General features: G+C 51.6%; 2 protein-coding genes and 3 long non-coding RNA genes across 9 annotated transcripts in view; 2 read left to right on the forward strand and 3 right to left on the reverse strand.

The window, feature by feature from the left end:
• On the forward strand, positions 1–8379 carry HOXA4 (homeobox A4). Of its 2 annotated transcripts, XM_058724766.1 has the most exons (3): positions 1–734; positions 3786–3965; positions 8284–8379. In XM_058724766.1, exons 1-2 carry the CDS (start codon positions 107–109, stop codon positions 3962–3964), a joined length of 807 nt encoding a protein of 268 aa, XP_058580749.1. In that variant the 5' UTR covers positions 1–106; the 3' UTR covers position 3965; positions 8284–8379. The 2 variants fall into 2 exon arrangements, with proteins under 2 accessions (XP_058580749.1, XP_058580748.1); XM_058724765.1 differs by lacking the exons at positions 3786–3965; positions 8284–8379 and adding an exon at positions 1287–2329 and having other exon boundaries at positions 16–734.
• Positions 2410–5035, reverse strand: LOC131509237 (uncharacterized). Its single transcript, XR_009260383.1, has 3 exons — positions 4927–5035; positions 3340–3434; positions 2410–2766 (listed from the first exon to the last, which is right to left on the reverse strand). It is a non-coding gene; the product is annotated as an uncharacterized LOC131509237 (long non-coding RNA).
• HOXA3 (homeobox A3) lies at positions 7302–23067 on the forward strand. Of its 4 annotated transcripts, none has more exons than XM_058724756.1 (3): positions 7302–8366; positions 19602–20247; positions 21637–23067. In XM_058724756.1, the coding sequence occupies exons 2-3, from the start codon at positions 19722–19724 to the stop codon at positions 22434–22436; spliced, it is 1326 nt and encodes a 441-aa protein (XP_058580739.1). In that variant the 5' UTR covers positions 7302–8366; positions 19602–19721; the 3' UTR covers positions 22437–23067. The 4 variants fall into 4 exon arrangements, with proteins under 4 accessions (XP_058580739.1, XP_058580740.1, XP_058580741.1 ...); XM_058724757.1 differs by lacking the exon at positions 7302–8366 and adding an exon at positions 8688–8780; XM_058724758.1 differs by lacking the exon at positions 7302–8366 and adding an exon at positions 11288–12395.
• LOC131509235 (uncharacterized) lies at positions 8044–16545 on the reverse strand. The gene is made up of 3 exons (XR_009260381.1): positions 16381–16545; positions 15747–15840; positions 8044–9012 (listed from the first exon to the last, which is right to left on the reverse strand). It is a non-coding gene; the product is annotated as an uncharacterized LOC131509235 (long non-coding RNA).
• LOC131509236 (uncharacterized) overlaps positions 22748–24786 on the reverse strand; it is a 4417-nt gene continuing 2378 nt past the window's right edge. Inside the window, exon 2 of the long non-coding RNA XR_009260382.1 lies at positions 22748–24102. This is a non-coding gene — a long non-coding RNA (uncharacterized LOC131509236). The remainder of the gene's footprint in view (positions 24103–24786) is intronic.

The raw sequence follows: 24786 nt of genomic DNA on the forward strand, positions 1-24786 counted from the left end.
CTGAGGAAAGGGGGGATGGGAAGCGAGGCAGGAGGGGGAGGGGCCTCGGCGAGCCCAGAAAAACGACAACGCGAGAAAAATTAGTATTTTTGCACTTCACAAATTAATGACCATGAGCTCGTTTTTGATAAACTCCAACTACATCGAGCCCAAGTTCCCTCCCTTTGAGGAGTACGCGCAGCACAGCGGCCCGGGCGGCGGAGACGGCGGCCCAGGCGGGGGCCCCAGCTACCAGCAGCCCCCAGCGCCCGCGGCCCAGCACCTGCCGGCGCAGCAGCCCCAGCTCCCCCACGCGGGCAACAGCCGCGAGCCCCCCGCCACCTACTACGCACCACGGGCCGCCCGCGAACCCTCCTACCCCGCTGCCGCGCTCTACCCCGCGCACGGTGCCGCCGAAGCCGCCTACCCCTATGGCTACCGCGGTGGCGCCAGCCCCGGGCGGCAGCCGCAGCCCGAGCAGCCCCCGGCGCGAGCCAAGGGTCCTGCGCACGGCCTGCACGCGAGCCACGTCCTGCCGCCCGGGCGGCAGCCCCCGCCGCCACCTCCCCCGCAGCACCGCGCGGCGCCCCCCGCACCCCCGCGGCGTTGCGAGGCGGCTCCCGCCACCCCGGGCGTCCCGGCAGGGGGCAGCGCCCCCGCGTGCCCGCTGCTCCTGGCCGACAAGAGCCCGCCGGGCCTGAAAGGCAAGGAGCCCGTGGTGTACCCCTGGATGAAGAAGATCCATGTCAGCGCCGGTATGTGGCGCCGCTGGGGAGGCGCGGGAGGGTGGGCTGGGGCCGGGTCGGGGTTCGGGGGTCGCGGTGAGGGTCAGGGGGAGAGGCCGAGGGAAAGGGGGACTCTGGAGGGGAGCCCCCATCTGGCCCAAGCTACAGTGCGATGTGGGTGTGTGCGCGCCAGCCAGCCGCCTGATCCTAACGTGAGAACCCTTTTGTACCCGGGGTCCCTTTATCGAGAGATTTACGAGACGCCAAACTGTTAGGGCAGTAATTATAGCCCCCATAAATTTAATTGCCCTGGCAGAGGCTTCAGGCCATGTGTCTTTGAAGCTTTTCTTCAGCCCCAATGCCCAGCACCATTCTTTATGGCTCTCGGGTGTTTCCCGTTGTCAATAGCCTGTGAAACATTTTCTTTGCCGTTTTATGTATCTTGCGTGAACTTGGTGTCAGGTTATTATATAATGATGATGTCCAATTGCTCTTCCCCACCCCACCTTCTCTCTCCTCCTCCTTTCCCTCTCTTCCACTCCCTCCTCCTTGGCATTCTCCTTCGGGGTTATGGGCTTTCAGTCAACCCCAGTTATAACGGAGGGGAGCCCAAGCGCTCTCGGACCGCATACACCCGACAGCAGGTCTTGGAGCTGGAGAAGGAGTTCCACTTTAACCGCTACCTGACCCGGCGGCGCCGCATCGAGATCGCCCACACGCTCTGCTTGTCCGAGCGCCAGGTCAAGATCTGGTTTCAGAACCGGAGGATGAAGTGGAAGAAAGATCACAAATTGCCCAACACTAAGATGCGATCCTCCAACTCGGCCTCGGCCTCAGCAGGCCCGCCAGGGAAAGCACAAACTCAGAGCCCGCACCTGCATCCTCACCCCCACCAGGGCGCCTCAACACCCATTCCCTCCTCCATATAACCTTCAGAGATCTAGACCAGTTTCATCCCCCCACCTGTTTTTCTCCTCTCTCCTGCCCCTTTCCCCATACTCCTACCTGTCTGGACTATAACAGACCCCAAAACAAAACCCAGCTTGGCGAAAAGGATAATAAAAAAGAAGACATTCTCCCCAAAAGAGTGTGTGCTGGTTGCCAGCTAAGAGCAGACAATAGCCAGGATGCTGGCTGGCCTGAATAAGGCCGCCAGGATTGGGTACCTGAGGAGCACCACTTGGCAACCAATACTTTTGAGATGGCTAAAGTCAGCTGGATAGCCCACGCTGACTGGGGACATAAACATGTATGTTTGTTGCAAGCAGAAGGAAACAGATCCTTTCCCCCACCTTCCCTACCTCCCCCTTCCACATTAAGGCAGCTCATACAAACTTGTATTGAACTGAATAAACGAGTAGACATTGTGGACCTCACAAGATTATTTAATTCTCAAAATGTATAGACCTTGATGGTAGATGTGACACATGTTAGTTTCCTTTCCTTGCATTTATTTAAAATATTGTTGTAGAGATATTGTTGTCTTATTCTGAGGCACAATCTCGGGGGAGAGGGGAGTGCATTTCGACCCATGTGCAACTGTACAAATTGTGGTGTGGCTATATAAAAAGCCATGTGCTAAGAATAAACTCTGTTTGAAAAACCATTAAAAGTTCTAAGACACATTTGTATGTTTCCTACTTTTAATTAAAAAAAAAAAGGTTCTCTGGATGGAGATGTCTGCCCTTGTGTGTAAAAATCTTGTAGATGGCTCAAGTTATGTTCACTTGGATTCTGACTGCTCACATAATTTGTGTGAGTGTATTCAACTTGAGCTGAACTCTTGTCAAGTTTGACCCACGGTGGGAAAAGTTCCAAAGAGCAGGAAGGCTCTTGAGCTCTGAGAGGGCTCCTCTTCTTCCCAAACTTGGCCAGGCTTTCAGGCTTCAAGTCTCTGTAAGGCATAGAAACGTGTCCTTCCCTGCAATGAAAGGTGAAACCACGCAGTGCTTCGGGCCCAGGAGTTTCTGCAGCTGTTCTACAGGCTGAACTCTGAGCACACTTGGAAAGAAGTGGTCCCTTTGGTATTTATTGCACCTTCACACTTAATCTGCCTGTTTCCCTGGAGATAAAAAAAAATAGTTTATGCAAAGAATTGAGATTGCTTTTTTGTTTCTTGGCTGTCTTTAAGGTTCACTTCACTACAGCTTCGGGGTTTTTGTCTTTCTTTCTTTACCTCTTTCCTTCTGAAGCCAGAGCTTTCAAAATAAACTGAATTTTCCTAATAAACCCTCCAAAGTTTCTTCTGAGGAAAGAAAAAGCATAATGCCACCCTCAAAATATACCCCAAGCAAGGCAGACCTGGGAGTATTCAGTGCTGGAAGAAAGCTCAACTCTGAGCGAGGGTCACTTTTCTTAAATGCTCCTGGATCTTTCTGCCCAACCTAAAGATCTAGATTCAAAGGCTGAAAATCAAAACCCAGGGCTGTCTCTATAACCATAGTGTTTATGTGCTGATTTACAAAATCAGTAAAGAGGATTTAGACTTGGTTGTCACTGAAGGAGTATTCTACAACAAGATGCAGAAAACCAACACATGCCACCCCTAGAATATAACTGTCACCTGGCCTTGTATGAGTGCAATGTTAGGTTCGCGTTATAATTTTAGCAGAGATGGGAGGGGGCGCTCACCTACCTTTGGAATATCAGAGGAATTTTAAGCACATTTTTCCGTCAATGGCAAACCCTCAGCCAGCGGGCAGTGCTGTTCCTCCTCATGCCGCTGCCGTCCTGTGTGTGATAGAGGCAAGGGTGATCAGTTCTTTACCTATGAACAAACCATATCTGAGAGGAGAGTGATGGACACCAGTCTCTGAAGGGCCTCCGCCTCTCCCCAAGAAAATTCAGGAGCAAACAAATGCATGCCTTCCCAAGTCAGGCCAAACCTGGCGTGAAGTACGTTTTATATGGTGTGAACGGGTGCCAGGGATTTCTGGGGACACTGCAACTGCTGCTGAAACTTATTAACCCTCCCCCTACTACACGCACTTGTAAAACGAAATTAAATCACGCTGAAAATAGCAATTTTCCCAGGAATCATTAATCACCTCATACAATAAATACTTCTTTGTAATTCAACAGCAATTCTGAAAGGCATTCTCTGGGAAAAGTCTGTGGAGAAGCGAGGGATCTTCTTGCAAATAATATGGTCTCGGGCAAAGACGCAGCATCTCGGCTGTCTGCTCAAAAAATGCCTAGACTCTTGGTGGAAACTGAGTGTCAAGCTGCAAAACCTCAAATGGCAGATTATCATCATTTAAGGTAAATTCTTATATTTCTCCTTTGTAGGGAAGGAGGGGTATAGAGGCATTCATTCCAGCTTCATACAGGAGGCAGCTGTGTGGGGATAAAGGGGATAACTTTCTTTCACTTACTCTTATAGTCTGTCCAGGAAAGGAAGAGAAAGGATGAACAGATTGTTTTTCTAATATACCAGGACAAAATGGCATTTTTGTCTAAGCTGTCTTAATTATTAAGGTATTGGTAAGTGTTACAAAGCCAAAATGATCCAAAATGACCCAAAGGATTGTGTCATTTCTTTAGTGTTTTTCCTGTTTTAGATTTGGTCTTTAAGGGAGCTTGTTATAACAGCTTAGAAAAATCCCACTTTGTGCTTTAAAATCATGCATTGTCTTCCCTTTGCTAGGGCAACCATAAGAGTTCACCCAGAGGACAAATTTTCTATCTCATTAATTGTTTTTTTTTTTTTTACGCGAACCCTAGTGGCCCCTCAAACCCTTGACCTTTAAAGACAGTATTTTGTGTAAGCTCTATAATTCTCCTACCAAAATGACCCTTACACATGCTGCCCTCTTCTTTTTCTCTTTCCCCCTCCTTCCCTCTAACACACACTCTTTTGCTTTAGTCACAGAGCCAAGCTGTGCATGACTCTGGAGATAAAAGTTTTGTCAACATCTGAAATCAACTTAAATCGGATGGGAGACACTTTAATGGTCACAGTTTGAATTAAGTACTTAACACTCTCCCCCCTGAAGAAAAATGGCACTTTGCAGGCTCTCTTTCCTAGTTTTGCTGAAATCTACGATATACCCGGTGTTTTATTACAGCGGGAATTCAACTGTGACAGGCATAGTAGAGTACTTAATACCCAGGATGGGGCTCCTGGGAAGATTACCTAGATATATGGGGAGTGGGCCCTCTGCACAGAATCTCTGACTTTATACCCAGCTCTTTGAGGGTGCCCACATTCCGCCCCCCTCACCTCTCAGCTTCTTCCCCGGAGGGGTGGGTATCTCCATCTCTACTCTGTCCCCCTGATCTTCTAAGCTTCCAAACTGGGCTGCTCTTCTCACCACTGCCTTCTCTCCAGCAGTTGCAACATAGAAACTGATCTAGGACTCTTTAGAATGAAAGGGAAAAAAGACACCCAAAGAATCGGCGTAGCAAACAGAGAGTGGGGTGGGGGGGCTTCCTGTCTGAATGGGTGGGTTCTGTGCAGGGAGTAGGCTGTTCTTTGCACTCCTTTGGCTTGCATCCCTAGCCTAGCCGGCAGCCCTGTACTGAAGAACATAGACTCAGCCTTCCCAAGGGCTGTTCCTATTGCCCCTCTTCTATGTTATACCCCAGGGGCCCAAGAAGAACTCTGCTTCCTCTACCAAAGGCTAAGGGCTAGGAAAAATAGGAGGAGGAAAGAATGTGGGTTCTCACTTCTTGTTGGAATCAGGGAGGGTGCTGGGGCTGTTAATGAAACATTCTAGTCTGAAACTTCTCTCTTGGAATTCTGGTATCACTTCTCAAGGCCCCACACTCATGGAGTAACTCCTGCCACCCACTCAGGCCAGCTCCCCTGTCTCTGGGCTTGATTTCTGGGGCTACAAGAGATCCTTGTTTCAAAGAATGTCCGAGGTGAAAGAGATTTGGAGGCCATTTTGGTTCAATCTTCTCAGTTTACAGTAGAGGAAACTAAGGCAGTTGAATGTTCCCCCATGTTCCTGTTAATGAATGTGCAGGTTGAATAGAGCCTTTGGTCTCACCTTGGAGAGGGGTAAGTGCACAGGCATCTTTCCTCTGGGCAAGCCTATTCTGCCTGGAATGGATCTGCCTCTGGGCTTACACTTGACAAGGATGGCCACAGGTGTGCTGAGGTGTCCAGGGAGGTAGGGTGGGTTCTCGCCTGAAGCGCCATCAAAGCGGCCCCAGGAGATTAGGTCACCAAAGCGCCTTAGCCAGGGCACTGACACAGGTGGGCTGACCTCTGGTCCCAGGAGGGGACAGATGCTTGGGTGCCTGGAAGAGCGGTGGGCACCCCACTGTCCACAATGCTCATAGTTCCAGAATGACTAATTCTATGCTGGCCCTGGGATTTCCATGGCAGTCGCTTGCCCTGGAGTTGAGCAAGGAGCAAGGAGTGTCTGCGTTCTGGAGGCCTGGGGACTAAAAAAGCCAAACAAGGACCGTCGTTGCAGCAGATAAAGGTGTAGCGCCAGTTCGAGGGAGATATTGAAATTGTAATCTTTTGAGGTCACGTGACTCATTAAATAATTAATGCGGATCGTCAGGAATGGATCGGAGTCGTCAGGGCCGCACTAGGAATGAATCTCTCAGAAGTGAGACCCCAACTTCCTATTTGATTTTTAAAAACACACACCCTCAGATTTATCTCCAAAGGCTTTTAACTCCTTCAGGAGGTTTGGAGAGAGAGCCCTTCGGCGGGGAGGACCGGAGCTGGCGGGCCCACGCCGGGTTTGGGGGCTTTTTCTTCAGGGTTTCTGCAAGTCCGGGGAGCGCGCCGCGTCCGGGGAAACGTGAGTTTGGGCTGGGTTTTCTGCGGTCACATCCCGGCTTTAGTGATGAAGTGGGACGGATGCGCAGACAGTTGATAATGTTCTGATTCACACGGGGGAAGGCTGCAGAGATACCACAGGACCGGCGCGCGGCTTTGTTCAATTTTCCCGGTGTTCATAAATCACCCGCGCCGGGCGAGCGAGGGAGCAAGCGAGCGCCAAAAACGCCGAGAGAGAGGCCACGGCGGCGGTGGCGGCGGCGGCGGCCATTGCAGAGGGAAAGAGACCTGGGCAACATCTCTTTGTGACTCATTAGTCTGAACGATTTATGGGGAACGGCAGCCATGAATATTTGACTTGGGGATAAGGAAATAGCAACAACAATAATAACCATAATAATTACAATACTCCTAAGCGTCGTTGGTGGGGAGGGGTGGCGGATGGCGGCATAGCGGTTCTTTCTGGGGCGAAGTTGAGTGGCATTGTGCAGGGTAGCTAAGCCCCACCACGCTCAGGGTCCCTCCAGGAGCCCCAAGGCCGGAGACACTCCCTATGGGGACACAGAGGGCTAATTTGAATAAGAGAAAGGGACCCAGCGTGGATTCTGAGTCCCAAGGGCCTGATGGAGGGTGAGGGCTACAGGTCGAGAGGGTGGCAGAGGGCAACTAGTTGCTGGTTTTCCACCATTTGTTCAGTGTGCTAGGGGGCCCTGAAGCCTGAGGGTCAGGGGGCTTGTCAGCTATTTGGTGGTCTCTCAGGCCATCAACAGGACTGCCTGGACTGGGAATCAGGCATCCAGGGCTGGTTGGGGGCAGGCTGGCATGTGGGGAAGCTACCGGGCCGGGGGTGAAGGGGTAGTGGGGAGTAGGTTTGTGGAAGCAACAGGCCCAGCAGAGTCCCAGGCAGTGGAGAACCTAGCCGGTGTTCAGCATTGGGGATGATTCTTCTCCACCTTCCCCAGTGTCTCCTCTCCATCTCCGGAAAGTTGGCTGACCATTTGCTACTTAGAGAGCAAGAGAGGGTTGCAGATACCTTGAGAGACAAGTTGGCAGCAGAATTAGGGCATCGGTTGGCTTGGGACTGCTGTGCAAGGCAAGGCTGGTTAGGGCCCCCAGATCGGGTATTGTCAGATATCTGCATCCTTCCTAGTCTTCCCCTATTTCCAACCAGCTGCAGTTGGCCTACTCTCAGGGACTGGGCGCTGCGGTGGTCCCGCCAGCCCACTGGGACCGAGAAGTGAGGCACCCAGGGCTTGAATAAACCAGAAGACAAAACCTCTCAAGACTGCCCCCCAGCCCAAAGACTGCGCCGGGGTCTAATTTCGAGTCAAACAGAAATGAGCACTATTAGTGAGGTTTCAAGAGAGTCTGTGATTGAATGCTTCCAGACAGGGCTTCCCTTTGTTAGCGAAAGAAAATAAAGCGTGCATTCACATTCCCCAAGTTGAGGTGCGTGAGGAGCTCTTGGAGCAGAGCTGGCACCAACGGCAAAGCTTCTTCCACCTTCCCATCTTCCTCCGCCTAATCCATTTTCTTCTCCCTACCCCCTTCCCCCATCCCAGCCCCCGTAAAAAGAAAGAAAGAGGAGAATGTGGGTGCGGAGATGGAGTATGTATTTATTTTACAAAAATAAATCATCATCTGCAGGCCATTCTTAGACTGGACCCTTTCGAGCAACGAGTGCGCCTCATGGACGAGTGCCCTGGCGACTCCTCCGGGTCCGCGTCACCCCGGGGGCCACCCTGGCGCCCGCGCAGGGCCGCACTTCCAACTCCGGTTCTCCAGCTCCCTTCCTTCGCAGCCACCGTTTACTCTCTGCTGTTTATTTGTCCGCAGAGCGCCAGGACACCGGAAAAGGCGATTCCCTGAGTGCCCGGAGTTGGAGACAATCACTGGTTCAGTCTTAAACATCTTTCGAGGTAAGCGCTGCGCCAACTCTTCACTCCTCCGGGCTTTGCACGGGCCTTTGGAAGGAGTTTCCTCGTCCAGGCAGCTGCAGCCCCTTGAAGGAGGTTCTGGTCAATATTTAACCTCGGAGACGTTTTGGAGCTGGGTTCTCTTGAGCTGCACGCCCCGGGAATGCGGGGTTTCAGGCAGACAAAGAGTCCGCCCCGAAAAACGGCCGGCACTGTGCAGGCGGGGCGGCTGCAGAGACCAAAGATGTGCGTGCGGGGGCGGCCGGGGGTGTCAGAGAAGCGTGTTTGTTTTTTCGAGCGAGCTCCAAACAAACCCCTACACGGAGCAGCGGGGCAGAAGCAAGTAGAGGCCACGGGTGCGGCGGCCGCTGCGTGGGCCGCGCTCCCTGTCGACTGTTTGCGGCGCCCGCGGAGACTGTGAGTTCGGGAACGGTCGTCAGTCACAGATCTGCGTTGAGGAAACTAGTCTCGCCGCCTTGCAGTTTCTCCTATCCTTTTGCCTTTCCGCGGCATGAGGGAGGTTGCTGCCTTTCGAATGTGTAGAGCGTCGCAGGCAGCGGGTCTTCTCCGTTCCTTTAGGTGGGCGGAACTGCTCTTTTTCCTACGGGAAAAGCACGCGTTTCCCAGGTCTCTGCGTTTTCTTTTCCTACTGGAAACAAGGGAAGACTCTTTAAAATTCTTTCCAAGTTCTGGCTTAATTTGTTCTCTTAGTTTGGGATGCAGGGAGGTAATTACTGTGGTTTATTACCTTGTAAAAGATCCATAAATTTTGTGCCTGTTTGGGGGAGGGGCTGTTGGAATAGCTTTCAGAAGCTTGGTATGAAGGAATGGGTTTGCTTTGTTCTTTCAGGAGTTATTTATTTTAAAAAGTTTTCTGAGTTTTTGTTTTCTATTCCGCGGGCCTCAGTCTTCCCTAAAATTTGCTCCTCAAATAGATATCAGGTTGTTTATTAAGTGCAACATGCTATTCAGTGATGCTGTAAGGCTGATATGTTGTTCTGGATACAATTATTATCTTATCATATAGAACGTAAACGGGGGAATAGTAAACCTGGGTTACTTTCTCAGCTCCAGTATGTCTATTTATATCAAGTATAGGTTGAGTATTTTAGGAATTTGCAACTCACTGTGTACATATGATTTGAATCTCTGCACACAACAGAATCACTGCATGTGTACATAGTCACAGGAATTGGAGACCATGTGTATAAAATGATATACACATCCATATGTGTCCAGAGAACTTGGAGCCCATTTGTACTGCAGTTGCACCCACAGGAAATATCTCATGTTAAATAATGATATATAACGTACACACACACACACACACACACACAAAAGTGGGCTAAGCAGGCCTTACCAGACACTAAGAAAAACCACTAGAGCTAACTAAAGGGAGAAAAATGTTAAGTGTATTTTTGACAGAGAAATCAGATTGCAGTGTTTGGATACAGATATATCTAATCTGCCAACAGCCTTGCAAATATTGACTAAAGCCCTGTATCCATGCTCACCTGCTCCTTCCGAGACAACTTTTGGCTCTGGCGAAATGGATTCAGGGCATGTGTCCCCAGCCCTGGCCAGGTTGGGGGCTGGAGTGGAAGGGGACCGGCAGCTAGATTTTCCCGGCTGGGCTTCGATACTTGAGTATCTCTATTCTCGTTCTCTGGAAATGAACTTTAAAAGGTCCATAGCCTTGTTCAAGGAGAGTGGATTTCAGAGTGGTGAGGGAGGACTCTCAGCTGCTGGTTCCCTGGTGGCCTGCCGAGACCAAGGTCTCTCTTAGGAAAGCCATTTTCACCTCAAAAGTTAAATTTCTTTTGACTTCCTCAGATTTTTTCCTCCACATCCCACCAAATCACCCCATTCCAACCCAAGTCGTTAATGTTAATTGTTAAACAGCAGTTGGAGCATTAACTGGGCTGTTAATAGCGGCAATGGAGGCTCCTGGCTAGAGCCGAGATGCCGCTGGGCCTTCCTGGCGTTAAGGCATTTCTCTGAAGCAGTACCAAATACTTCTCTCATTGATTTATGGCCTCGGAGTTACGATTTGCTCCAGACTGTTCTGAGAGTTCTGAAGGGGGCCCCTTCTCATCTTTGAGTTGAAGTCTCTGCAGAAACTTTGGTTGGGGGAGATGGGAGTTTGCCAGCGATTTGGCAATACTTCCAGGTCCTTTCTAGGCTACCTGGAGAGTTCGGTGTGAAATATTTGGCACAGGCAGGGTGGGGGGACTGCATAAGGGGAGCAGAGGACAATGTGTTAGTTGTGTGAGTCCTTGGGGGACTGCAGAGTGCTTTTTGGGAAACCAGCCTTTGGTTCTATCCCCCACACCCCATACCTGAGAGAAGTAGGTTTGCACTTTGGGTTCTCACTTTCCAGCTTGTGGCTTAGGTCAGAGTTGGGTCAATTCACAGAGAGGTTCTCTCCCAGCTCTACCACAGACAGAACTTTGTTGGAATACTGCCACCAGCGTAGGCCAGGGCTCACTTCCAAAGGATTAGGTCTCCTCCTCTTTTATTGCCCTTCTGATTTGGACACCCCCGTGACCAGGCCCCCTTACTGAGGGCCTTACATTCTCACTAGGCCCCTGCAGGGCAGGAGAGGAGGAGGAGGAATCCTGTAGCTGCTATAAGTGAGTCCTCACTCTTAGAGAGGCCTAGCCAGCTGAAGACCCACTCTAAAGAAAGAAAAGAATAAGGCACCAGGAGCCCATCACTTCAGAAACTAAGAAGTTCAGAAACTAAGACCTGAAAAGAGAAACTTTTAAGGCAGGTCCTGAGAGGGTGAAGTGTTACAATCAGTAGACAGTGTCACCAAGCAGAAGTCAGGAGTAGAAGCAGGGCAGGGCGGGGGGGGGGGGGGGGGGGGGGGGGGGGGAGGGGCGGGGGGGGCGGGGCGGGGGTTGGTTCAGCTCGGTTGCTCCAGAGCAGAGTTGGTCCTGTTCATTTTCTGCTGGTGGACAGATTTGTCTTAGGGGAGGGTGGACAGACCCATCTGCAAAAGGGTCCCAGGTTACCTTGTAGGTTAATTCAAGGGATGCCAGCAAAGATTGGTTGTATGTATAGTTTTTCTCTTACAGAGTCAATTAGATCATTTCCCTTTACATTTTCCATTGTTAGAAGCCTATAATTTCATGTATCACTCAGCTGTGCACTGAGGAAGTACGCAAGTGTAGGTTTAGCCAGGGCACTGAGTCCCTCCAGATTTTGCAAAACCCTGACCCACCACTCTAGAGGCAAGCACCTCTTCCCTAGAGGGCTCCCATTGAACAAAATCAACTTAGCCTTTTGTCAGGTAATTTGGGGCCTTTTGGCGTGGGTGGTAGCAAACTCCATACAATGGCAGGCCCTGGGGGAGTCTACTGACTAAGCCAGTCATTACTGGGTTTTCTTCTGGAAACAGGGCCCGGGCCTTGCCTTTTGACGTACTGGCTAGCAGGCCAGAGGAGACTGGCGTGCTTGGGTGTGCAGGCTTCAGCTTGTCTGCATGTGGAAGACTGTACAGAAAGTTACATGGACTCTAAGAATGGGGACAGCATTGCTGTTTGGATCATTTGTAAAGAAATATAAGTGGAGATAAGTGGCCCAGTGTGGCACATGTTGGGGGGGGGGGTGCCCCCAGCGTCCTACTGCCCTAGATGAAACTCTTCCCCACTGCTGGGCAAGGTTCCCCACTTCCCCTCCCCCAAAGCCGAATGTTCTGCTTGGAAACCTAGTCCCTTCAGTGATTTCCTATTTCAAATAAAAGGATTTAAGTTGACGTATGACCACGTGAGCACATAATACAGCGCATTATTGTGGCATTTGGAGCGGAGACCCGGGCGGGCTTCGCCTGTGATTACGTTTTCTAGATTCTCTACAGAGCGAGAGCTTTTCCCCCCCACCCCCACGCACCCACCTCCTCCTTCTCCTTCCCCTTCTCCGGAGAGCGCTCTCCTAGCGGGTTGCAGTTTTCAGCGCTCATGGAGCGGTTCTGGGCGAGCTAGCCGATGGGACTCGAGGCCACACCAGGAGGATGGAATTTATTTTAAGGTATTTCCGCCGATTGTTCATATTTAGAGTGAGTTACGGCTGTGAGAGACAAAGGTCAGGCGAGGAGACCCTGGTTCACCGACAGGACCCTCAGCCCCTCTCTTCCTTTGTTTCTCTCATAGAACCGAAACCATCTGAAAGATCTCCAGTAGCACCTCAGACTGAGTTTAATTCTCTGGAAAGTGTAGGGGGATGTAAAGGAAAGGGCGCTTGGGGGCTGCGAGGTGAGCCCGGTGGCCTCCAGCGCTCTGGCGGCTTTGTCCACTGCAGCGGGGCTTGAGTCCCAGGAGCTGAGCCGCAGGCGGAGGGAGGGTCCCGAAGCAGCGGCTCTGGCCGAGGTGGCCGGCGCGGCGCTTGCTTGGCGAGACGGCCTGGAGGGGGTGGGGGCTGGGTGGATGGGAAGGGGAATCTCTCCCGGCTTGGCCGCGTTTGCTGGCGGCCAGGGATGGAGAGGTAGGGCTGACCTAGGCAGCCAGAGCAGCTGGGAGAGGGAAATCAATGAGTGTGCAGACGCGCTGCCATTTTATTGATGATGCTTCAGGCCACTTTGTTCAGTGCTGGGTTGGTTGGAGGACGCGCTTTCCCACGCGCGGGACCGAAGGTGCAAGACCCTGAGGACGGAGGACGCGCCATTGTTTCCCCAGTACTCTACCCGGGTAGGGGTGAAGACAGTTCAGATCTAGGAGAGGCTTAGGGTAGGGGTAAGCGTGCCCGACGCCCAGAAGCTCTGTTAGTCTAAATTTCGGGAGCCAGAACTGGGTTTGGGCTTCATAATGTGCATGGCCTGTATGCCCCATTGTAATGCACCCAGCTGGCTTGCAGAGTTTTAAGGACTGGCTGGTGCACCCTGGGCTAGAGAGAATTCGAGGCAGAGTCCGCAGGAAGCAGAGGCAGACATTTCTCCGGCTTCAGACCCCAGAAACAGTGCTGTAGCCAGGATAGAAGCAGATGAGAGATAAACCATGCTTGCAAATTACTGGGAAAGCCTGTGCTAATTGCACTTTGGAGACCCAGCACTCCTGGGAAGGATGAAAACTCCCTGAAACGGTGAAGGAAACTTCACTTTTCTCTGCTCTTGGAGATCTTGGGGTGGAGGAAAGGGGTGTCTACAAGGAGTCGGGAATCAGATTTTCTCCGTGACTTAAACAAAAAAAAATCTTATTTCTTTCTGTACTTGAAAAAAAAAAAATCAAATCAGGTTTCCCCTACTTGAGAGGGATTTACATCCCCAGAAGGGAAACGCTGCTTCTACCCTCCCCCGCTGCCGTCCTCGGGTGCTAACCGTGTTTAACTGAGGCGGTTTCAAGTGCCCTAAAACACCCCTTGGAAATAAAATGTAAGCTTTAATTGCTGTTCAATTACTTGTCAGCATTTCATATGATTTATGACCCAGTTCTGGCGCATTTTTGACCCAGTTAAAGACTCATAAATAATATAGTTTCGCTAGAAAGAATGAGCGAGGGAATAGAGGTTTGTTAAAGGCATCTTTTTATTGTCACTTCAGTGCCAGCCAGCGGAATAAATATCTAGGGATGGACTCTCAAACTGGTTCTGTATAAAAGTGTGCACAGTGAAAAGAAACCAGTAGTCCAGTTTATAGAGCACCAGTTGGTTTTTCCTTCATGCAAGGAGCTAAAGCCACTCCATAATAGCTAAACTACAGCTATGAAAAACAGGCTAGTCCCCTTTTACCCTCAAAATGCCAGCCTCACCCTCACAGGCAAGCGTTATTTCCTCATTAATTTTCCTCTCCATTCCCAGATTTCAGTGCCTCTTGTGCCTTGCCTTCCTCCCTGGCTTATAGACAGCCTTGCAGGGACCCCAGCGCCCCCCACCCCAACCCGCAGACCTGTTCTCAAGGAGGCCCCTGCAAAGGGTAGAGAGGCACAAGCACACCTTCGCTATTTCAGATATTTTTCTAGCGCTGGGAAAATGTTTTCTTCTAGTCCCGGTGGGCAAGACATAAGGGAGCACAGGGACTGAGGAGGGGGGTTTGGGGGAGCGAAGGGGTCCTTTCCACAAAGATAACCTCAGTGGTTTTGGCTGAGCAGGGTGAATGGCTGCGGGATTTGCCTAGAAAAGACACCGCAGCCGCAGCAGTGGGCAATTTCTGGCAGTGAAAATCGGCAGGCAGTATTTTTCTCTTAAAAAACAGTAACACAGAACCTTCAGCAATCATAAATTATTACCTTTAATCACATCGCCTGCCTTGCTCTAAAAGCCAGTCCTGTGGATTTCAGCAGAGAGGCCCAAACCCAGAGGTCTGCATGCCAGGGTGTGAGACCAGTCTTGAGGTCAGAGCCAGATTTGTGCCCACTGCAGCCAGCTGCCCAGAAGCCATCTAGTCTGGGACCATCCAGCAGAGACCCTGTCCCAAGCTCCCACCCCAGCTCTCCCTCAACTCCCATGGCTCTTCAAGTCCAGTCCCAGCATTTTGCCCGGCACAGTCTTGGTGCGGGTGAAAAGGTATGCGCCCCAGATGCCCCAGCCCTCACCTCGGAACCCTCGGCCCTCTTGGCCCAGGCGGTCCCCTCCCCTGGCAGGTTCTCACGGAAAGCTGGCCTTCCCTGCAGCTGGCTTAGCTGAGAAGGCGGTGAGAGTCGTGTCAGCAGTTTGGAGGAGAAAGTGCGGGTTGATTATTGACCCACGCCTTCTTTCTTCAAATGCCACATCCGACCAGGCCAGTTTGAAGAGAAAATGCAGCCGAGCGATTTTTGCGGCGGCTCTCACCTCCTACGCCGCCCCGCTCCCCCTTTTAAGTTGCGCTGCCGCAATATGCCATAAGGAGCAAGTGTTTGCTGTTTTGTGCTCTGTTTACAGCTTTGGGGCGCCGAGTCATAAATCTTGCCCAGCCATAAATGACAAAAACCATTGGTATGCATGAGGCCACCCTGGCCAGGAGTGCTTTTTGATTTCTCCCTTTTCCCTTGGCTTTGTTTTTGCTTTAAGGTGACACTTTGGCTCCCTGACAGTTTAAACATACTACTTATATTTTTAACACCTTCCTTTGAGAAGGACTGGCCGTTGACACCTTGGAATTGCATGAAAGCTCCATTTCTCTTTTTGCCACACACATACCCTTGCAGAGTTCGCTGGAGAGTGGAGGGAGGCATTAGAAGAGAGAAAGACCATCCTCCTTAAAGTTGTGGCAGTATTGCGGGGCACACCCAGGCCTTTCCTTTGCTCAGTGTCCCTGCATACCACTAATTAGAGAAGAAAACATTATAGATGTCGGTTTGTGTTGGGGTCAGAGTTTTATCTGTCTTTTCCTGTGAGTGAGCTGCCCGTCTGTACTATGAAGTAGTCATAGAAAAGCTGGAGACCCGGGTTTCTAGGCACCCTAGTACGTACCTGAGCCCAGCGCATCCCACTTCACTGCCTGGACTTGTGTCCATTTCCCCCAGGTTACTTCCCTCTTGGCTGCCAGGATTTTAAGAGTTTCTGCCTAAAAATATAATGAAAGACAGCCCAGTTGGCTCTTGGGGAGGTCTCTTGAGAAGGGAGGCCCTATCCCTGTCCCCCAAGGATTGCCTTTGAGGTTCTCAGGTTGGGGGTGGAAGATTTGGTAAAGTGCTCAAAGTCTGGGGGACTCTCCTTATGGTTCTCTTTCCCCTTGCACCCCAACTGGAAGTGTTCAGGGCAGAGGGTTACATGGTTTCTCAAATGGATTCTCAAGAAATAGAGCCCGGCAAGAGAGCCCCTTTGTGAGAGCCGTTTGTCCTCATTAGCATAATTTTCCTGGACTTTAGTGACGCCTAGAAGCGAGGAGAGGGAGGGCGTTGGGGGTTGGGGGGAGGCTGCCCTCCTCCCGCCGCCGCGGAGCTCCCCCTCTCGCTCCTGTCCCTCCCCTCGCCTCAGCCCCATCCCCCACGCCGCCCCGCGCTTCCCCAGCCGCCTCGGCCTCCCCTCCCGCCCGCCCCCAGTACCCCCCACCGCACCCCCCAGCCAGACGCTGCTCCGCGTGTAATATTCATAAGAAACATACCCAAGTCGGTGCCACTAGCCCAGGCAGAGCCCTGCGCCGCGCTAGCGCTTATCTCCGGGCCACGGCTGCTGCCCTCGGGAAGGGCAGGGGGCGGGGGTGTGGGGGAGGGGTGGGTGGGTGGGGTGGGTGGGAGGGGGGGGGGGTCCAAGCCGCCCCAGTCCGCCCTGGGCGAGCCGTGCCGGAGCAGCGAAGCGGCCACGCTCTGCGCCGCGGCGTCCGGGCCTCAGGGTCTCCCTCCCGCCAGCCGTCTCGGCTGATGCTGAGGGTCGGTGCCCATCCCGCGCCTAGGGGACCCGGCCGGGCAGCTAAGCCGGGCCGGGGGCCGGAGCCCGAGCCCGAGCCCGAGCCTGAGCTTGCGGCGCTCATCAGAAGTTAAGGTAAGCAGGGCCACAACCGGCCGCTCTCCGCGCTGAATGGCGGAGTTTACGTCTCGGTGATTTATGGCTGCAGACTTAAATCTCGGTTCAAGAAGAGTTCACAAGCCGGAGCTTCCTTCCCGGCAGTGACTGATACCCTTACACTTCGAGTTCAGGCCGCTTTCCCATCCCCGCCCCCACCTCTTCCCTCTCCCCTAGCCCAGCCCCAACTTTTCTGGGTTGGGGAGGGAGGGGTGGGCAAGGGGACGAGGGGGCTCTTACCCGATATTCCCGCTTAAACTCGGGGTGAGGGCAGGCTGAGGAAGGGGCGGGAGTGGAAAGAGGGAGCGGTGTCTGAAGGAAGGAGGTTGAATTTGGGCAGATCTTCCAGAAAGACAATAGGGCTTGCTTTCTGCACTCAATTTAGCCTCCTCAACTCTCTTTCAGCTCTTGCACCTGGGGGTTATTGTCCAGAAACAGATCTTTTAGGAGGAATCTCCTCCCACCCCCAGCCCTTACTTGAGGGGGTGCAAAGCAAGTTTCCTGACTGACAGATCTCCAACTTCTTTACTGGATTGCAAACTTTGGGGGCTGGGGTGGGGTGGGAGGGGAGAACTGTGTGGGTCCCAAGTTGGTTGTCTGCTGACCTCAAACAATAGGAAGGACTCTGGTGGGATCTCCAAGGTGAATTCATATTTTTAGTTTATGGGGGTTGTTGTGTGCTCTTTGGTTTTTAATGGTATTTTTGTTATTTACAAGACAATGATCAACTTGATGAAAAGACTTAAGTAAGCAGCAGGCCAGTGTAGCTTGTGATAATGGATTGAAAAGTCACTTGAAATGTTGCACATTCAAAATCACCTTTATTTTGTTTTATCTAATATCTTGCTGTTCAGGTGTCTGGAGTAATTTTCTTAACCTGACATTTTATTTTACACAAGCCTGGTATCTTAAAAATTTATAATGGCAGACAGTAACACTGCCAAATGTAATAGAACTATTTTCAATGAAAGAGCAGGAAACTGAGACATTCAATTACTATTCAGTTTTAAAATTTATTTTATCCTTTTTAAATTTTTGATCATAGTATCTGTAGCTTCCAAAATAGAAACAATACTCCAGGGCTCAGGATCACGCACACTAAATTCGAATAAGGGAAGCTGTAATTTTTAATTGAGGTTCTGGAAAATTAATTGTGCTTGTTTTCCATATGTTGGTCAGATTGTTGGTTTAATAATGAAATCCAAAGGAGCCCATTATTAAAAACAAAATTGTAGTCATCTGCTTGTGGATGGCTTTTTCTAGTTAACAAAGTGTCTGCTATTCCTAGAGAACTTGAATGACTCCAGGACTCAAATATACATAGTTGGGGCATGAACTAAACCATTTTCTTCTTGAATTTGTCATTGTATTTTTTCTTAAATGGTCACACTAACATTCTGAGTGTGTGTGTGTGTGTGTGTGTGTGTGTATGCATATTAACTCACGTAGAACTTTTCTCAGCTGAGAACGAGAGATTGACCATGCACAGGTTGAAAACAAAAATAAAACAGATTTCACTTCTGCAAACTGCTTTCTAAATAATATATTTTTAATAAGGGGTTGAGAAGGCTTTCAGTTGCTTTTAAGATTTCCAGTCTTGACCTTTACTTGGTGTTTCTGAAGCAGGTAAATAGGCCAAGTAACAAACATCAACAACAAGAGCACACAAAGATCAGGGCACTCTGGCAGGATTTTATGGCTTGTGCTTCCATCCCTCGTCCGGAGCCAAATGACCCCCATACATCAAATTACATAGCAGTTTCTAAGACAGAACCTATTATCGTTAAGTTGGAGGGAGAGTTCAAGCCGTGGTCATGGAGATGAACGCTGGTTTTTCAGGTTCCTGGTGGGTTGTTTTTTTCTCTAATCCATCATGTTTTAACAGGTAGAATTTGATAGTTATCCTGAATAACAGCACCTCAGAAAGTCCAAGGCAGGAGGGTCTGGGGACCTTCTGTAACAGGGGAGAAGAGGTGGGAGTGGCTTGCTGGGTCAAGCCTGAGAAATAGGGAGAGGAAAGGAGTAAAGAACTGTCCAGGATTTGAGTTTGACTTGCTGGAGCAAGTGTTGTTGTTGGTCCTTTCCCACGCAGGATGTCCCCTCCAAAGTTTTTTCTCTTCCCTTCTTGGCTACAAGGGGCTCATTTGGAGGAGATAGGTCATATCCCCTGCCCAAGGGTAGATTAACTGCCCAACAAGCTCAGCTTCTGAAATCCAGCGGGGTAGTAGGGCAATTGCCTGAAAATGTTTTGTGCATACCTGTCTTGGGTGCTGAAAGATCCAAGAAGGGGCTCGATGGGAAGTCACCCCGCATCAGGGCTCTTTTGCCAAATATTAGTCCTAAAGCGAGGATTGGAGAACAAATTGGCAACCTAAGCTCTCCTTTGCCTCCTTGCCCCCTTCCCCATGATCCTGAGAGGGAAGGAGTCGCAGGGCTCGCTGGACAAGGCCAAAGAGCAGAGACGAAGGGACACCCCAAGTTTCTTCTCTCCTGGAAAAGAAGAATCCCAGCCCTGTTCCTTTCTAGCCCATCAACCTTTCTTCTTTAGGACTCCGGTTCTGGAGCCCCGGCTTCCAGCCCTCACTTACTCTCCTCCTCTCTCCCCGGAAAACCCCCTAACTCCAGACGCAAGTTAAGCAAATATTTGTAGCTGCCAGTAAATTCCAGCGGCTTTTTATAGCGCGGCTCTCTGCGCCCGGGGCCAAGTCGTGCTGCTAAATATTGCTGACCACTTTTTCTTTTATGGCTTTCATGTCACTTAGCTATTGAGAGTAAGATGGATTTGCGCGGAGCCCTCACCGCGCTGCGATTCTCGCCCCCCAGGTCTGCGCGGGGCAGCCATTGGCGGCGGAGTATCACGTGACCGCGGGGGCGTGCCAATGTGCGCCCTCAAGGGTGTCAAGCCCCTGTCAGAGTGTGCGATCAAGATTGTGAGACAACGCGATGCAAAAAGCGACCTACTACGACAGTTCGGCGATCTACGGTGGCTACCCCTACCAGGCAGCCAACGGGTTCGCTTATAATGCCAATCAGCAGCCGTATCCGGCGTCCTCGGCACTGGGCACTGATGGCGAGTACCACCGACCTGCCTGTTCACTCCAGTCGCCCGCCAGCGCCGGGGGCCACCCCAAGGCGCACGAGCTGAGCGAGGCGTGTCTGCGCACCCTGAGTGGCCCACCCAGCCAACCCCCAGGCCTCGGCGAGCCCCCCCTGGCCCCGCCGCCCCCCCAGGCCGCGCCCCCTGCTCCACAGCAGCCTCAACCCCCGCCACAGCCCCCAGCACCCGCTCCTGCCGTGCCCCCGCCCCCCTCTTCAGTTTCCCCACCTCAGAATGCCAGCAGCAACCCCACGCCTGCCAGCGCAGCCAAGAGCCCCCTACTCAACTCACCCACCGTGGCCAAACAAATCTTCCCCTGGATGAAAGAGTCTCGGCAAAACACAAAGCAGAAAACCAGCGGCTCCAGCTCAGGTAAAGCCGTACCTTCTAGAGGAGGGGTCCCCTGGCCTGGCTCCCGGCCCCCCAAGCTACCTCCAGTCACAGTCTGGGAGCGCTGGAACATTTTCAAGAACTAACAGCTCCTTCTCCTTCAGCTAGGGGGGTGACAGGACTCTGTGTCCAGGAAACCCCCAGACAGACCTGATGAGAGTCTCTCTTGACTTCCTCAAGAGCAAGTGGGGCCTAGTGAGTTTGGAACCCCTTCTTGTTACACTCTAGGAGTTAGGACCTTTGGGCATAGCAGACCTGAGCTCCACACTCTCTTTTTAGCATAACTCCTTTCTAGTGGAACAGTGACATCCATCCCACACTGAAATGTGGTAGAATAAAAGCAGGCCTAGTCACCATCCAAGTCAGAATCAATGCTTTGCCTATAAACAGAGCCTATTTTTAATATTTGCTCCAGTAGATGGAGTGGCTGCCTTACCTCTGGGAAGGCCCTACTCAGATTTAGTACAATGAAGGCAGCCAGGGATCTCCTGGGGGTGGGGATTTGGACTTGTCATGCTAATAGGAACCACTTGGGCCTACCAGAAACTAGACTAGAGGACAGGGCCTGGGTCTTAGGCTTCCCAGCATCTTGGTTACCTTTCCCCCTGCCTTCTCCAGTTCCCAGTACTCTGCTCTGAGCCTGAGCATCTGGGACCCTGCAGAACCAAGGTGGGGGTAGGGCAAAGGGGAGGATAGGAGGGTACAAGATTAGTGGATTAAATTGGGGAGGCAGCTTGATAACATGAAGAACGCTTTAAAGGGACCCCGCCAGGGGCCTGGGCCTCCCCACCAGAAATTGGTACTTTCAATGTGATCTCTTCCTTTGGGCACAGAAGGCCTTCCAGATTGGGGCTTCCACTCCACCTGTCTCCACTGGGTAGACCAAATAAGTGGCCAGTTGAGGCAACTGTGCAATCCTTCCATCAGACAGTGAAAGAGAGAAAGGTTTATTGAGTGTATAATAGGTGCCCCACATCCCAGTTACTGTGAAGGGAATGAAGATGGGAGACCTGCCCATAGGGAGCTTGTAGTCTGATAGGCCTGAATGACTACATGGTTCAGAAAGTGAATAGCTCCAGGAAGGAAATACAGATCAGGAAGGCAAACTGGGGGTTCTGCTTTCCTATCTCTTGCCCTTAGGGAAGCCTGTGATTTGCACCTTAACTGAATGAGGGGCTAGCTACCCAGCTGCTGGCACTATTTCCCCTCCAGGACAGAGGACAGCACCTAGTTCCTCCTCCCCCTTTCTGGGCCCTGACAGACCGAGGGATCTTGGGCCCTGGAGTGAGGAGGGGCCTGGCGGGTTCAGGGGCTAGGCGGGGCCTCGGGCAGCCCCTGACGCCACTCTTCCTCTCTCCTCTGTCCTCGCAGGGGAGAGCTGCGCTGGCGACAAGAGTCCGCCTGGGCAGGCGTCGTCCAAACGGGCGCGCACCGCCTACACGAGCGCGCAGCTGGTGGAGCTGGAGAAGGAATTCCACTTCAACCGCTACCTGTGCCGGCCGCGCCGGGTAGAGATGGCCAACCTGCTGAACCTCACAGAGCGCCAGATCAAGATCTGGTTCCAGAATCGCCGCATGAAGTACAAGAAGGATCAGAAGGGCAAGGGCATGCTGACGTCATCAGGGGGCCAGTCCCCAAGTCGTAGCCCGGTGCCCCCTGGCGCGGGCGGCTATCTGAACTCTATGCATTCGCTGGTCAACAGCGTCCCATACGAGCCCCAGTCGCCCCCGCCTTTCTCCAAGCCTCCCCAGGGTGCCTATGGGCTGCCCCCCGCCTCCTACCCCGCACCCCTGCCAAGCTGCGCGCCCCCACCGCCCCCACAGAAGCGCTACACCGCGGCGGGGGCAGGGGGCACACCCGACTATGACCCGCACGCTCATGGCCTGCAGGGCAACGGCAGCTATGGGACCCCACACTTACAGGGAAGCCCCGTCTTCGTGGGGGGCAGCTATGTGGAGCCCATGAGCAACTCTGGGCCTGCCCTCTTTGGCCTAACTCACCTCCCCCACGCCGCCTCGGCAGCCATGGACTACGGGGGTGCTGGGCCACTGGGCAGCGGCCACCATCACGGGCCCGGGCCAGGGGAGCCGCACCCCACCTACACGGACCTTACCGCCCACCATCCTTCTCAGGGAAGAATTCAGGAAGCCCCCAAGCTCACCCACCTGTGATGGTGGGCTCGGGGCTGCGCGCCAGGAGAGTCCCCCCCGCCCCCACCTTTCTTCGTCGTTTCCCTGTTTTGTTTTGTTTTAAGATTCTTCCTGTCCTCTCTTTTCTGTTCTCCGCCCCTTCTACCTTCCCCTCCCCCTCGTTTTGTTTTCTTTGGTAACGCGTTTTTATAGTTTATGTGACGTAGCAATCTTGGTTGCTGGAATGGCTGTCAGTATCAGTAGCGATGTTTATCTCCTCCTACCCCCTCGCTCGGCCGCTGGCCCTGCACCCTTTACTTTCTCTACTCTTTGATCAGAAACAGGGTATATGAACAAATTTTCTAGCCGAGTTCTTCAATGTGAATTTGTTCGTACATTATGGCTCCCGAGGGGAAGCAATTACTTTTTTTTTTTTTAACTTTTAGATTTTTTTTAAATTGCACTTCTTGTAAAGAGCGAGAAAAAAATCAAAGGCGCTTTGAAACAGGGGCTCCCTGTGCAAGGACGACTAAGTGTACGTCTTTCCGTGTGTGTATGCTGGTGAACAGTCAGATTTATTTATATTTTTTTTGCAAGCATTGAATAATCTAAGTTTTAAATATTATTTATCCCCATCCGTTCGTATTTATATTAAAGAAATTCTGTACCCTGATTGTTCAGAAGGTTTCTTGGGCCTTTTGTTCAATAGTGTATTGGCGTACATAGAAAAATTTTTTTTATTTGAAAGGGAAATATAATTCCTTTATAAAAACGGTAATGATGCAATAATACCAGAGAGGATCCAGCTTTTGAAAAGACTGATTTAGGTTTGTAACATCCGGCCAAACTGAAAAAAAAAAAAAACAACAATCTGTAAACGTGAAAAATGCTAGATTTGTTTCGAGAGTTCTACATTCCTTGCTGCTCACATTCTGAGAAACTAAACAAAAAAAATAAATAAAGTTTTTATTCTGAATAATATCCGTGTTCAGAAGGGGTTCTTTGGCCGAAGACGGGGGTCTGCGTGGAATTCAGGCAGAGGCGAACTGGCTTGAGCAGGCCGCGGCAAGCCCTCTAGCTCCGGAGTGGAGCCTGGCCGGGCGGCTCGCCCGGGAGCGCAGCGAATTCTCGGAAGGCTGTAGGAGCTCCCGGAGGCGGGCAGCTTTGCAAACCGCCTAACGCCAGCCCGCTGGGCAGCCTGATTCCCAGCTGCCACGGAGGGGCCAGCCGCAGGCGCAGAAGCTGCGTGAGTGCAGAGTGCGGGAGAAACAAAAGGCCGCGGGCCGAAGCGCGGCGGGGACGCACAGGTGCCCGAGAGGCCCCGCTGGGGAGTAAGGCAGGGCGGTCTTCTCCAAGATCTTCCTCTAGGTCGAAGAGGACCAGTCAATGCCTTAACCCTGGGAATCGCCAGCCGCGCGGAGGATGGCGAGCATTTTCTCGAGCAACCGGACTCTCTGTAGATGCTTTTCGGTCCTTTATCGCACTAGGAGGAAAGAATCACTCCTAAAATCGCCACGGGGAGCTAGGAGGCTCGAACCGGACAGCCTCACCCAGGTCTCCGGCTGAAGAAAAGAAAGGCTGAACTCCCAGGAGCCTCCCCGAGCCCTTCCCTGGACTGTTTGAGTCCCAGCTTTGGCTTCATCCTGGAATTTGGGATCTGGCATTCTCTGGATTTATTTCCTCTCCTTCATCCCTCCTCGTTCTCCTTCTGTGGCCCCAGGGGGAGGAGGGGAGATAAGGGAGATTGGCATCTTTCTAATAAAAATGCAATTTTATAAGTATTTCTTTCTCACGATGCTACAGGAGCTAAATGTTACATTTCTACTCCTGGATTTAAGATAAGGCTACCTACTGACTGGCTGGCAGAGGCAAAAGCAGGCACAGGAAAGGGAAATATTTTCATCTTCAGATTAAAGAACTGCTTGGAGAAGGAACCAAATTCAGAAAGTGTAAGCCTCAGAACTGTATCCCCATCAACATCCCCTTTCTAAATTGGAAGCAAGGAACCACCTGCGTCTGGGGATCAGAAGCATCTGATGTGAGAAATAAATCCTCCTTCTCCCTGGATTGTATCTTTCAGAGACGGAGGTGAAAAATGTCGCCATTTTGTTTGCAATCCAAAATATCCATCATCATGGCCACTATCTTTCCCCTGAGAAGCTCCCTCAGCTGATCTTTAGAAACAGGCACTGGAGCCATTTTTGGGTATCTCCTGGGTCCACAGGAGCTGCTTTTAGGGAACCTTTTCACATTTTAAGAAAAAGAAAAAGGCTCTGAAGGTATAAAGCCAGGTAGCTGTAGAGATCTGAGTTTTTCTCTCACAGCCAGAGATGCTTCTCCCATATCTGTTCAAGGGCTCCTGATACACATTTTTGAAAGAGTTTGGGTTACA

Source organism: Neofelis nebulosa, chromosome 4, assembly GCF_028018385.1.
Source record: "Neofelis nebulosa isolate mNeoNeb1 chromosome 4, mNeoNeb1.pri, whole genome shotgun sequence".
Lineage (NCBI taxonomy): Eukaryota > Metazoa > Chordata > Mammalia > Carnivora > Felidae > Neofelis > Neofelis nebulosa.

Excerpts from the sequence above, each read along its gene's own strand:
- HOXA4 (XM_058724765.1), top strand. The coding sequence starts at position 107 with ATGACCATGAGCTCGTTTTTGATAAACTCCAACTACATCGAGCCCAAG. Across the intron at positions 735-1,286 it reads GAAGATCCATGTCAGCGCCG|TCAACCCCAGTTATAACGGA; the intron begins GTATGTGGCGCC and ends ATGGGCTTTCAG.
- HOXA3 (XM_058724756.1), top strand. The coding sequence starts at position 19,722 with ATGCAAAAAGCGACCTACTACGACAGTTCGGCGATCTACGGTGGCTAC. Across the intron at positions 20,248-21,636 it reads AACCAGCGGCTCCAGCTCAG|GGGAGAGCTGCGCTGGCGAC; the intron begins GTAAAGCCGTAC and ends CTGTCCTCGCAG.